Source organism: Pantherophis guttatus, chromosome 4 (genome assembly GCF_059756535.1).
Source record: "Pantherophis guttatus breed Tessera chromosome 4, ASM5975653v1, whole genome shotgun sequence".
NCBI classification, from domain to species: domain Eukaryota; kingdom Metazoa; phylum Chordata; class Lepidosauria; order Squamata; family Colubridae; genus Pantherophis; species Pantherophis guttatus.
In genome coordinates this window covers 49,615,765-49,630,800 of record NC_142066.1, presented here as the reverse complement: position 1 = coordinate 49,630,800, position 15,036 = coordinate 49,615,765, and the positions used below count along the sequence as shown (strand labels likewise).

Here is a 15,036-nt window from a genome sequence, read left to right as displayed (position 1 = left end):
AACTTGTGCAAATTTCATTCTTCAGATTCTTCCCAGTTTTTCCCAAGGCCCATCACAGGCAGAAATTGCAAGTTCTGGGAAAACAAGTTACATTGCAACTGAGACATGTCATTTCTATGGAAGGTTTGCACAAACTCTCCTTCAAGGGGGCATCTGATATTTGCTTGGTTGTGCAAGACACCCTCTATGTGTATGCAGAGGAACTTTCATTCTCATGTAACATATTCTGTAACAATACATTCCCAGTCTAAAATGTGATCCTTTTGAAATATCAGCCTAGAAGAAATAAACAGACCTGATGGTGAAAGAACTTACCTAGTGCAGGCTCTGCACACTCCTTATACTGCTCCGGTGTACAAAATGGAGCATCCCCTGTATATAAAAAAAAATGGAGTCATTTTTATTTAAAGCTTAGAAATGATGGCTTTCTTTCTAAAATGCTTAAGAAAAGCAGTCTCAGGTTTCAGTCATATAGTGGCAAACAAAATTCCCAAGGGAAACATGGCAATTAGAGATTCCAGGGATGAGTATTGCATTCCTTGATTTTTTTTCTTCCTTTGTTGGCACTGTCACAATAATATAATGGAAGAAGATGGGTGCATATGTTTTCTTGTTTTCTCCTTTCTCAAAATGATTGGATTCCTAATGGTCTACAACTGTTTGGTGAGTTTTCAGCATTATGATTTGAATTAGGAAAGCATGAAGTGCATTCAGTGTGTCTGCGAAACTTAAGCTACCCTGTTTATAGAGATCTGGAGATGTAGGTATGCATGAGTGTAAATATGTGCATGACTGTGTGCAACAATTTTCATGCATCCATGCATATGAACAGCCACAATTAACATCCATCTGTGAAATCAAAGACTACTGTTAGAAAGTTATCTGCATCATCTCCTAAATGCTTATCAAAAATAAATCCCATCAAATTCATTAAACTTGCTGTGGAATAAATGTTTTCAATTTGATTTTTTAAAAATGATTTTAAAAACTGGACACTACGGTAGGGGGACTTAAAGATTACAAGTAAAGGAGAAGAACATATAAACTCAATTTAAAATTATAGAACATTGGATATATTGAAGGATATTTTTGTTATATATCTTGAGAATCGCTTGTGAGGTGGATGGTTATATAAATTAGATAAAATTTGGTAAATTATATTGAATTAGATAATTGAGATAAATAAATATTTTTGAACAATGGTCTTAGAAGTTAGTTTTAATAGTGTCAACAGAGACATTTGCTTCTAGGGAGATTGTGTCTAAGAGATGTTATGGAAGAAGAACAAATTCTACTTGACAAGATTGAGACTGAGAATGATAAGAAGAAAGATGTTACACTGGACATAAAAAAGCAACCAGTTTATGTGTTAATAATTAAAAGGAATATGCAAACAATAAACCAGGAGAGAGACCTGGATAATTTTCCTGTATTGGTTTTACAAAAGAGTTTTGCTAAAGTTTTTAAGAATCCCGTGAGAAAGAAAAAAAAAGAATTAAAAAAATTCTATGACATTATTTCAATGAACTAAAGATTAAAATTGTTAGAAGTGAAAGGAAGGAATATAAAGTTGGTTTATTTGATCAAGATCAAAATAGATACATTATTTCTGATAGCCTTTAATGGACTTTTTCTGACATCAGGATTGGAAAGTCCACCTTTTATGGTTTTGTTTATAGGTAAGAGATGGGATATAGGAAGAGGAGATCATTTGTTGTATTTTAAAAGGAGCTGATCATTTACTAATATTGTTTATAGTTGTTGTGATGAAGTAGATAATCACTTATGCATTTCTCTTCTTTTTATATATTCTTCCTTTTTTATTTCTCTTCCTATTTTTCCCTTTTCTTCTTTTCTATATTTTCTACTTGTTTCTTTTTATTCTTATTTTTTTTAGTGTGTATCAGTTTTTACTGCTGTAATTTATAATCTCTAATACAGTTACTATTAAAAATGAATTCATTAGGGCTTACCCTTAAGTGTGCAGCTTTAAAGCATGCAGATTTACACAAAAACAGTGTTTTTGCCTCTTTGTCTCTAAAAAAATAAATAAAATGAACGCAGGAAAAGATTTGAAATAAAAAATCAGGCACATATTTTGAAAGCTCTGTAATTATTGGATATAAAAGCTCTTTATATCTAGCTATAAAGGTTTATTCCAATTACTTCAGATTGGAAAACAAACCTCTATTATTAATACACTAGTATTTTGAGGAACATAACATTATTAACAGTAGAAACCACCTCTGAGTGATTAAGGTTTGTATTCTTTGCGCTGCGCCTTAGAGAGCCATCTGACTTGGTTACTGAAAATAGCCCTTGTAAGTGATAACCTGAATGTAAGATTTACTAATTCAAAGAAGAGATTGAAGGATGGATGCAAGCCAAACCACAATTACCTCTAGAGCCACTTATCCTCCAGATAAGTTGGAGAGTTCAAATATAGTTTCTACATGGATTCTGTGTTCTGGCAGAACTCATTTCAAAAGACATACCTGGCATATGAACCATTTTGCAATTGCAATTCTCTACCACGTAGCGAGTCTCACAACTGATCCTGCATGCAGTGATGCTATAGATGGGGAAAAACTCCAGGCCGAAATCTGATGAGTGGCACTCACCCCATGGTGGTGGAAGGTATGTCAGCTGTAAGAAAAAGGCAGAGAACTGGGTGGCAAATAATGGCATTTGTTCCTAACTATAACAATTCTAGACACTCAGAATTAAGTAAAGGTATGCATTTCAGCTTTGCACTGTTGGCAAAATAGTTTAATTTCACCTGGACTTATTCATTCATTTTATTATTCTGATCGCACAGTACTGAATTTCTCTGGGTGATGTTAAAAAATGCAGACAAAAAAATAATATAAAAGAAACAGATGTTTTAAAAAGCCAATCGTAATGATAAAAACAACATAGATAATATGGCTCTTTCTTTTCCGGCCACTTTCTCTGATTTGCTATATATGCACGGATAGTGTTTCTCAAACTTTTTGTAATTGTGGATATTCTAAGAAACACCACCTTCTCTATGTTTTTGCTATTAGGAGCATGGGAATTTGAATTTTTGATGAGAAGGATCATGACTATGGTTGCATTTGTGTAGATCTGGCTTTCTCCCTTTTAAAAATTATTTTTAAATTAAATTTTTGTATCCCATATACAAATCTGTTAGTATCAACTGAATTATTTTATGTACCCCATCCCTTAACAAAATTCTGCAAACTCAAAGTTCCCCAACCAAAATCTCTAGGTATCAAGGAGTGCAGAGAAAGTTCACTCAGTAAACCTATCTTTATTCTTGCTAACCAAAAAGAAAATGAAAAATAAATGATGTAAAGGAAGTCAGGATTATGCCGGCCTGCCAGAAAACTATGCCGATCTTCAGACAATGAACAGAACATGATCCAGTCTGGTGTGGGGAAAGGAGCAGACAAAAGTAAGATGGAGCTTGAGAATGGCTTGAATACAGTCAAAGACGCTGAAAAGAAATTAAGGAAAAAAAACACCACCATGCATCCCCAGGTGAGAAACATTTGGACAGCTTTGGAAAACACCCAAATACTTTATTTTAAGCTCCCACCCCAACCTGTCAAGACACTCAGCCGAGTGTAAGTAATCTTCCTAATGCCCAAAAAATGACAGAGCGTGAGGGGAAAGCAGAAATCCATATACATATAGAAACAATACATAAGCATCTACCACTAATTATACTACACGTACACAGAGAGAGGTCTGGAAAGAAGAGGCCAGAACAAGACAAGATGATGATACAAGTCCCTGTCCCACATCACCATAAGGGACAGGCTGTAAACTGGAATATTATCTGTACCATCTTGCTTCCACTTATGCCTGGATGTGGTTCTGTTTGCACATATCCTGATTAATCCCTGGAGAGAAAGTTGCCTATACAAATGCAAAGACTTAATAAGTTTCTTTGTGTGGGTTGAAGCCATACTCTGCTTGTTTCTCCTGTCAGGATAAATCAGTGGAAATTACATAAAAGGATTCAGGATCCTATCAATCTCAAAAACTCATTGAATCATAAGATTGGAAGGGACTTTGGAGGTCTTCTAGACCAATGATATCAGATTTGAAGTAAGGATGAACAAAAAAACTAGAAAAAGAAATACCAAATTCAAAAATGGGCCAAGGGCTACTGGGAAATTTAATCAGCTCATCCCTAAAATAGAGGCAGTTGAGTGGCACTAAGAAAGTTGATGACTGTTTTTTTTCTAAATCCTTTTCCTTTCTGGTTAAATGACCCCAGTGGTGAAACCTGAATCGGTTTACTACCGTTTCTCTGGCTGCGCATGTGTGCAGCATGCCAAACATGCACTGTGTGCACGCATGCACAGTGCACATCAGGCACCAAATGCGAGGTGCACATGCACGCAATGCACACCAAAAAGAGGCATGGGGTAAGTAGAACAGCGTGTGCGTGGGGGGTGATGAGCTGTGGCGCGCAATCTTTTTTTTACTTTTAAAAGCTTTTTTTTACAACCTATTCGGGCGAATAGGTGTAAAAAACGCTTTTAAAAGTTTAAAAAAAGGCTCTGACGATTGCGCAGCTCAGCTGTGATTGTCAGAGTCTTTTTTTTTACTTTTAAAAGCAAAAAAACAAAACCTTCTGTGCATGCGCAGAGGGTACAAAACACATTACTTCCTGGTTAAAACCAGGAAGTAATGACAACTAGGCGGGTGGGCGGAGCCTTGTGCCACGATCGCTACCGGTTCTCCAAATCACCTGCTACGATTGCTATCGGATTGGACGATCTGGTCCGAACCGGAAGCATTTCACCCCTGAAAGACCCTGAACGAAGTACACGCAGCTTATCACTGGTGCACACATACACTTTTTAGGACTGTAGGTCACTCCAGAATAGAACAAATTCCATTCAGTCACACAAGTGAGCATTCCAGAGAGCATTTTATTTATTACAATAAGCAAAGAAATGAAGGAAGACAAAAGAAAAATAATCTATAAAAAGCATGCATGTCCCATATGCGAATCAAAGCCATTTTAAATGTATATTCTGTTATATAATTAAATTATTGATATTTAGTTCAATAGCTGTGGAAAATAAATTGGAAATGAAATTTTTAATTGGCATATGCATCACCCAGTTAGGATTCCCAGTCATAAAACACTTATTTGAATATAGAAAGAGAAGTACATTCTTCACTCCATTGGGCAATTGGTGGTAAATGGGCATTCTCCCACCCCTGTACCATTAATTATTTTCCAATAATAAAAATGCCCAATATCCATTTCAACTGACCTCTTAGCTTCCAAATTACTGGTATATATTTGAATGGAACATGAGATTACAAAAATCAGTGAGTTTTCTGGAACATAATTAATATGTGAAATAACTTTTCTCTGAAAAGAAATCACTGCAGCATAAGATCACATCAAATGAGCCAATGTAGCATTCTAAGTATCATATTTCCATAATTAGCTGAACCTATCAATTTTTTTTCTTGAAAAGATTTGCAATAGCCATTAAATAATAATTTTTGTTAAATTAATCATCATTTAAAATTTGAAAGTCACATAAATGTGTCATAGAGATGACAAATGCTCTTGCTCTGACATTTATTTACTGGACACCCCAATTCCATATTCTAACTTTAAAGAAAAGTTAACAAAATGAAAAATAGCAACCTAAGGTAGTCCGAAAATCATTTTTGTATATACCTGAATTTCAGAAGAAGATTTTCCTTCTGTTAATTTAACCTTCCCAATATGGTATATATCAGCGGTGGGTTTCAACAGGTTCTGACCAATTCCGGAGAACTGGTAGCGGAAATTTTGAGTAGTTCGGAGAACCGGTAGTAAAAATTCTGACTGGCCCCGCCCCCATCTATTCTCTGCCTCCCAAGTCTCAGCTGACTGGGAGGAAATGGGAATTTTGCAGTAACCTTCCCCTGGAGTGGGGTGGAAATGGGGATTTTACAGTATCCTTCCCCTGCCATGCCCACCAAGCCACGCCCACCAAGCCATGCCACACCCACCAAGCCACACCCACAGAACTGGTAGTAAAAAATTTTGTAACCCACCACTGGTATATATGTTGAAGACTTCTAGGCTCATTTTTTTTTTTTTTTTACTGATGCTATTCTGCCCATAAGTGACAACTGTAATTTGTTCCATATTTCCAGATCCTTTTTAATTTGTTTCATTAATTTCATATAGTTATCCTCTCTAATTGTTGTTGCTTTTGTAGTGATCCAAATTCCTTTACAATCTGTACTCCTAATTCTTCTTCCAATTTTGTCTTTTGTATCTTAGTCAGATTTTTTGTCAAGACTTTAGTTTTTTGTCTATTAATTTTAAGTCCCGCTACTTTGCCATATTCTTCTATCTTCGCCAGTAATTTAGTTCCTACTATTTCTGGTTATTGTACTATGAACGTCGTCGGCGAAGGCCTGTAGTTTATATTCCTCATTTCGTATCCGTAGTCCCTTTATGTCCTCATCCTTTCTTACCTTGTTTAGTAAGGCTTCCAGCGATATTATGAATAGTAAGGGGGAGAGTGGGCAGCCTTGTCTCACCCCTTTTTGTTTGTCCAGTCTTTCTGTCATATCCCCATTAATTGTGATTCTTGCAGTCTGAGAGGAGTATACTTTCTTAATCATTTTTAAAAATTTGTCGCCAACATCCATTAACTCTAATTGTACTATGAATTTCCAATTCAAATTGTCGAATGCCTTTTGCGCATTGAGAAAGATTAAGGCTACCTGTTTATCAATTTGTTGTTCATAATATTCTAGAATGTTTATGATTGTTCTCATGTTGTTTTTTACCTGCCTCCTTGGGACAAAGCCGTTTTGATCAGAATGTATATAGTTGTGTATAATTGTTTTCAATCTTTGCGCCATAATTGTCATGAATAATTTATAGTCAACGTTTAGTAGTGAAATCGGTCTATAATTCTTAACCTGTGTCCGGTCTATGTCTTCTTTAGGGATAAGTGAAATGATGGTTTAGTTCCAAGATTTAGGGGTTTCTGCTTCTAGTAATGCATCATTAAGGACTTGGAGGAGTACTTCATCTATCGCTGACTGGCAGTTTTTATAAAATTCAGTTGGAATTCCATCTGGGCCTGGTACCTTATTGTTCTTCTGTTTCTTCTGGGCTTCCATCAACTCTTTCACTGTAATTGGTTTATTTGATATGTCTTTATGTGTTTCCTTGAATTTTGAGATATTTGCTTCACATAGGTATTCCTTGATATCTCCGTCTTGGATCTCCTCTTGTGAGTAAAGTTTTTGATAGAATTCCTTAACTATACGTTTTTTATCTGAATTCGTGTTGCATATTTGTCCCGTTTCATCTTGAGAAGAGAATATATATATCTTCTCCCTCTCTTTTTTCAATCAATACACTAACCAGCGACCTGTTTTGTTTGCGTATTGAAAATGTTTCTGTTTTGCCATTTTCATTTTCTGTGCAATTTCTGTTTGCATGATTAAATTCAGTTTATGTTTGGTGAGGTTCAGGTTTGCCTTTATTGTTTTATCATTAGGTTGTTTTTGTAACTGTGATTCATATCTGTTGAGTTCTTGCAGTAAATTATTCCTTTTTAGTTGTTTGTCCTTATTTTATTTTATTTTTTTGTATATGCTATGGTGAGGCCTCTTATATAGGCTTTTGTAGTGTCCCATAGGTTCTCTAGCGAGGTCTGTTCCTTTGTATTTAATTGGAAGAATATTTTGAGTTCCTTCTCAATCATCCTTATATATTCTTTATCTTTTATTGTTCCAGTATCCATCATCCACCTCTTTTGCTTGTGATAACCTTTCCATATTATTTTTATAGGATTGTGATCTGCCCAGGTATTTGGTTCAATTTTGATATCTCGTATTTTTTTTCTAAGATCTGGTGTCACCCAGGCCCTATCGATCCTAGACCATGACTGGTGGGGGCTTGAGTAGTATGTGTATTGTTTAATTTGTTTATTTGCCTCCCTCCACCATCGTATAAATGGAATTCTTCGGCATGTCTTCAAATGTTTTTGGTAGAGTTCTCTTTCTAGTTTTATTTTTCCTATTATTACGATAATCGTCTTGTAAATTCACAATTGCGTTAAAATCCCCAATAATGCAGATGTTCTCATATTCCAGGTCTTTAATTATGTCATGCAGTTTCTTGTAAAAATCCCTCTGGTTTCCGTTGGGTGCATATATGGATACTAGTAATATTATTTTTGACTTCTAGGCTCATCAATGACAGAGGATTCCATAAAAGACTACATATATTCTTGGAATTTCAAGATAATTTGAGTAGATTATGTTTTATACAGATTGATTTCATGGGACAACTAAGGTTTTTGGTTCCTGAATATCTCTCGGTGTATCCTATAGATTTTTGGCTGATAATTATGAAAATTACCTGCAATTTAACATATCATGTACTACTTTATAGAAATTTTATATTTTACATAATGGCAACATACACTCTTCAGTTGTTCAGTTGCTAAGTTGTGTCTGACTCCTCACAGTCCCATGGACCATAATTATGATAGGTTCACCTATCCTCCACTATCTCACTAGAGTGGCCCAAATTCATGTTCATTGCGTTGATGATACCATCTAACCATCTCATCTTCTGCTGTCCCCTTCTCCTTCTGTTTCAATCTTTCCCAACATCAGGATCTTTTCCAATGAGTCCTCTCTTCTCATTAGGTAGCCAGAGCATTTTCACTTCAGCTTCAGTATCTCTCCTTCCAAACAATAGTCAGGATTGGTTTTCTTTAGGATTGACTGATTTGATCTCCTTGCAGCCCAAGGGACTCTCAAGAGTCTTCTCTAGTAGGACAATTTGAAAGCATCAATTTTCTGACACTCAGCATTACTTATGGTTCAAGTCTCGCAGCCATACATTACTATTGGGAAAATCATAGTTGGCTATGCTGCACACATGAAAGAAACATATGAAAACATGGAACTGTTGCTGAAACATATCCAATATACTAAGTTTAACTGAAATACTTAGGGAGATCGAAAGATAGTGGGCCTTCCATTTGGAATGCAACTTGGATATACCAAGTACTGTTGGTACATATGTGACTGGAACAGCTGTGCAAGAGAGTTGCAATACAATAAGAAGAAATAGCTACTCTGAAAGAATTTGGTTCAAGACAGAAAAACATGGCACATGAATCACTTGTTGATCTGACAAAGATATTTTTGCCACTGCTTCATATAAAACTCAGACTCATAAATTTTTTTGTGAAAGTGATGAACAAGGAAGGTCAACATTTTTGTTTTTTTTCCACACAGATGTGAAAGGCATTTTTGTTGGTCCACAGATCAGATATGTCATCAATGAGAAGTGGTTTGAAGATTTGTTAGTGAGGCCAGAGAAAATTGCTTGGACAGCATTCAAGAATGTTGTTGAGAAATTCAACTAGTTGACAAATGCCTTATAGCATATAAGACCATGAAATGCAACATGTCAGTGAAGATTCATTTTCTGCATTCACACAGGAGTTTTTCCCCCTGAAAATCTAGGTGCAGTCAGTAACAAACTTGGTGAAAGGTTTCACCAGGACATTGCCACAATGAAAAAACAGTATCAGGACAAATGGAATCCATCAATGCTAGCTGACTGTTGTTGGACACTGCAGCAAAATGCATCAGATATTGAATACAAACAAAAATCAGCAACAAAATGCTTGTAATTCTGTTGATCTCATTCAGTATGTTAGAAACATTATGTGATTTAATAGATTATAGTCATTAAAAGTTAATTTCATATTTCTCCCAATTCCTACATGATATAGTCATTCTGAAATTATATTTGTGTTCAGTTTGAAGGGGTCTATCATAATCACCAAAAGTTTTTCAGGAAGCAAAACTTTTGAAAAAGTTGCTATCCAAGTCATTTATTTTCATAAAAATATAACATAGCAACCTTAAATGGTAAATATCCAAATCACCAGGGAGACTATCACTAAATTCATATGAGGAGCTCTAGTTGCAGCTCTGTTAATCCATTTATTGAAGCCAGCATTCTCTGTGGTTGTCCCAGATCTTGAGAAACATTTCTACTGGGGTTGGGGTGAAGGTTGGGAGACAACCACCACTGATAGCTTTAAAGCTGAACTTTTGTAAGCCAGTATTTAGCAAATCTGCCTTGTTTTTAAGTATTTTGTTTAAACTATCTTTGTTTTACCTACTTTTGTATTCTAAACTGCCTGCAGGAAAGAAATTACTGGTAGTGAAATGTGATGCAGGCACAATTTCAGCTGAAGAAATGTGAATGTTCTTCCTCAACTTTAAAACCCAGAAAGGTGGAGAAACAAACTCTGTGCTAAAGAAGTTGCATCTGGAATCCCTCACCAAATGGTTGCAAAAACCATACTGAACGAAGCATGATATAGCATCAGAGAGGTTCTTCTAGAGGACAGAATTATCAGTTTCTTTGTGACAGGGGCAAAATGCCATTGGAGGGCCTCCCTGGCTCAAGTGCCTCATTTACATTCTTCTATCGAGATAATAGCGCAGCATCTGCCACCATTTAGTCATCTGGAGAGGAGAGCAACACCCATATGCTGCAGATACTATGATCCTGGTGAATAAATATTCGTCAACCCTGATGACCTGGAGTCTGTTCCAGACTGGCTGCTGTGCAAATCTTTGAAGTTGTTTAAAGTGTGCTGCAATGTAGATGATGAGCTCGGCAATGATGGAATAAATACATATTTAATTTCAGTGTTTCTCAGGAAGCCAGCCCTGGCTTGAAGTCACATGGCCCTTGAGCTGGCCTAATGTCTGCAGGAAAGGCATAGCTTGAATACTTAATTGGGCCTTCCTGGTTGTGCCTTTGATGTGTAGAAATGGCAAAAAGAAAGGCTCGCTTTGCTCTGGGAGAATGCTTGTCAAGGCCACATGTGGGACCTGCAGTGAAACTGGAACCAGAACCTGAAATGTAATGCACATAAAATATTTAACTAGTGAGAGTAAAAACTGAGGTTCCTAGTGTTTAGGCCAGTGTTTCTCAACCTTGACAACTTGAAGATATGTGGACTTCAACTCCCAGAATTTCCATTTGAAGTCTTTACATCTTAAAGTTGTCAAGTTGAGAAACACTGGTTCAGACTGATCCAGAGAGATTTTTCTTTGCTATCAAAACTTCTGGAAGAGAAAATGGGATAGAGGAAGAATGATATTATTTATTTGGATCTGATCAATTTAAATACATGTTTTTCTTTCTTCAGAACTGTGGAGATTTATTGAAAGCCCACAGTTCAATTCCTATAATCTCCAAGGCAGATTATTTTTGTTTCCTTGCTGCTGGCTAGCGATGCTCAGTCCACAAATTGTGCTTTTGCTTTCGCCGTTGTACACCGATCAATGGACTGAATACCTTTCATGTTCTGGCTCATACAATCAAGATTATTTCTGAAGTGTTTCTCATTACCCACTCTTAAACAAGCACAGTTGGGCAAGATTAGAAGCTTAATTTCCTTGGTGGCCACTTGCTTGGCCCAAGTAAAAGGGGTCAGGGCCAGACATTCTGTTTCTTCAATCTTCTTTTCCTTCCTAAGAAATTATATGTTGTCACTGGTGCCAAATGAGGCTTATTTGCTGAAACAATAATAGCAAGATATACCAATTTTCTTGGTATCTTAGAAACCCCAAGCTATTTTGGTATGATAAGCATAGATGACACCTGGTAATATAATTGTAGTCTTTCTCCCTTTAAAATACTCTAGTCTCCCCACCCCAATCAAAAGGATTACAGTGGTTGCCATCAATATATATTACTTCAATAGCTTTGCAGCAATCAAGTAAAAGAGACTTAAAGTTTCTATCCCTTAATTGGAAAGAGACTGAAAGAATTTTGGGAATTCCAATTTGATAATGGAAGTTGTAATCCAAAAATCTGCTAGACTCTGGTCAAAGGAAAATAGATAGGCATCTTTGTAATCTCACATTTATCAGTATTTATGAAATTTTGCAACCTTAAGATGTGAAGATTTCAACTCAGAATTCCCCAGCTATCCAACTGAATAATTATAATAATTAAAAAAATAAAATTGTCTCTGCCGCATGAAAAAAATCATATTAAGAATTAATATGGACATTATCTTTATATGTTAGGTATCTGTGCAGAGATACTCTGAAACAAGAAAAAGTATTCAAATGCCTGGTTTCCACATGGAAGAAATTGTATTATATCATCAACATAAACTGGTCCTTTCCACCTATCCAACAAAGTCAATTTGGTTAACAGGCAACATGAAATAATCTTAAAGAAGAAATGAAGGGAGTACATTAAGAAATGTATCAGTTCCTCTTTGATGGTTTTTGCAAAAGAAAAGGAGGGAGAGAAATCAGATGCAAGTGCTAAGCTCAACAGACAATGAGAGCAGATGGACAAAAGGGAGTTGTGGGCAGGCTGAAATGGAGAAGCAATTCTACTTGTGTGATCTGATGTGATGTCTCATTAAAGAACAATTATTTTTTGCTCTTATTTCAGTATTCAGCAAAAGTCAAGGGTCATATACTCCTTCAACGTTATGGGGAGGAACTTGCAGATAATTATTTGGAAAATAATAGATTGGAAATGGCTGCCAAAAAAGCAAGAAAAAGGATGGATCTAATGCATAGCCAAGGGATCTGAATTTTATCAGATATGTATTTCTATGTAATGTTTAGCTATCCCTCAGGACTGAGAACATCATTTATGAAAGGCTGTATATGAATTATTTCAATAAAATAAATAATGAAAGTTTTTTCTATAAAGAGTGTGAAGGAATCAGCTGTGTTGGGTAAGAGAAAAAGACCTCTGAATGTGCTGGGACAATGCACAATGTCACTTTCTGATTAGTGATGGCAATCCTGGTCCCAACTGCCATCAAAACCCGAGGAGATAAGTGGTTTTGCTCACATAGGAATACAGTGTGGAATACAATAAGCCCTGATAGATAACATTAAGTGAATTAACTTGAAAATTTTGTTGAGTCAATACAGGAAGCTAGGCTACATGGGAGTTCCTTAATGAAGATATATGGCTTCCTGTTTAACATTCATCTTTTATGGGGAATGTTTATCCCTCAAAAAATAAGGATGATAGCCAAAGTCTTCTGAAATGGTACCAACCCAAGGTATGTTTTATCTTAAAACTAAATTCCCCCATCTGCTGTAGCCAAAACCTATTGTGTCACATTCCTTCTACCTTATATTTCCGACTTCTCACATGATGATCAAAATGTTACTTCAGTCATATATTCTATAGCAAACTGTTATTTTTGCTGGGATAATGTGAACTGTAGTGCAATGCTTATAAAAAGCCAGCTGACTTCTGTCTAATATTCTCTGTGCTCTGCGTCAGCTGTTGCCTCTCAATTCACCAGCACTCTATTCTCTGTTATTATAACCGATATATCACATATGGCTCCCAAGTCACAGAATGTATGGGTTGTATGAGAATGGGAATCCCTATTCTCTTTTTATAAAACCAACCTCAGATATTTTTCCCTTATTTGGATGGTCTTTCTTTCTTTCCATATTGCCTGAACATTTCACAAAATGAATCTCAAAAGCCCACTTCTACCTTCCTACCCAGTATCACATCTCCAACCTTTTTGCTTAATTGAAGCTTCTTTAATTTTTATGGCCAAATTGGCAGAAATGGTTGTTTCAGGGAATATTTCATCTTCCTCAGCATGCTGCCTTTGGCAGCATAATAACCTGCAAAGGAAAGAAAGGCTCTGCAGCTTCAGTAATTATTTCCATAATACTACAGCGTGGACTAACATGTAGCAATCCCACAAAATGTTTTTTCAGAAGACATTATAGACACCTGCCATTCCCTTGTTTCAACAATTACTGGACCTGACAAAACCACATTCATGTGTGCACAGTTACTTTTCTTATATATGATCTAGAACCACAACTGATGGGCAAAAACATGAAAATGCTATTGCTGTGCATTTATTTATAAGCAAATAAAAATAAGGACTTGCTCTGCTGAAAGAGCCAATTAATCAATTTGCTGGCAAAACCTTGGCTTCTCCTTGAAGGCTACTTCTGAAAAAGCTGTAGGTTATGCAACAATGCCAGACTATATACTAGAAGTATTTCAGAATAGTATTTCTTTTGTGATATTTTTTCAATGGTAATCTCACATTCATATAAACTGCACAAGACAGACTGACATGCAGTTTAAATCTCACATGAAGGTTTTCTTGGAAATCTATTTACACAGTTCTTTCTATGAATGATTCAAAATAAATCAGGCCACAGAATTCTGGGAATTCTTATAAAATGGCAATTTTCAGGATTCTTGGAAGTATAAATTGAACTATTATAAATCCAATTCAAGTTTCTTCTGTAGCTATGATCATTTTTTTGTCTTCATCATAATTCTCAACCCCTTCTCAAAAGTCAACAGATGAGACCTAATCTCAAGATCAGTCTGCTTTTGTTAAGGTTGTCATCAAAGCATTCAACCAAGGAAGCTTTTCTTCTCTTTGTTCCTTAGAAGTAAAGCAGGCAGGTACCTAACCTACCTGAGAAAAATAACTTACCCTTTGTTCTTGCATGGCTACAAAAGTTTGGAAACCAGGTGCCACACCAAACCCAAGTTCTTGAACAAATGGCGGCTCAGACTGACTGTGAATCTGGACTTTGACTCCTGCTTCAAATGTTGTTTCATCTAACAAGAGAACAGAATATATGAATCAAGGATTATTCTCTATACTATTCATGTTGTCTTGTATTTTCTGTTATGGATTGCACCAATAGAGGCTAAACCAATTTCTTTGTATACATGATGTACAATGACAATAAAGGCTATTATTATTATTATTATAACTAGAGAGTACTATGTTCTTTGAGAATTAGTGCTGCACAGATGCTAAGCTATATCATCACCACCTATCACCATTATGATTTGAATCTTGTAAAATCTTATAGTCTTTTTAATTTTTATGGGTAAAATATACTATGATGCCAACATAGGAAAATGCTACTACAGAAACATAGGGTGACACCAGTAGATACGCAATACCAAACTCA

At 35.9% G+C, this 15,036-nt stretch overlaps 1 protein-coding gene across 6 annotated transcripts in view; it reads right to left on the bottom strand.

Annotated features, from left to right (window-relative positions):
• Positions 1-15,036, bottom strand: part of ASIC2 (acid sensing ion channel subunit 2) — a 567,697-nt gene that overhangs the window by 12,850 nt on the left and 539,811 nt on the right. For all 6 annotated transcript variants that reach the window (XR_009622569.2, XM_034415694.2, XM_087892130.1 and 3 more), the window contains exons 3-5: positions 14,547-14,674; positions 2,496-2,646; positions 316-372 (exon numbers count right to left, since the gene is read on the bottom strand). Coding sequence is in view for 5 of the 6 variants with exons in the window: in XM_034415694.2 (XP_034271585.1) it covers positions 316-372; positions 2,496-2,646; positions 14,547-14,674 (336 nt within the window). In the remaining variant the exon portion in view is untranslated. The remainder of the gene's footprint in view (positions 1-315; positions 373-2,495; positions 2,647-14,546; positions 14,675-15,036) is intronic.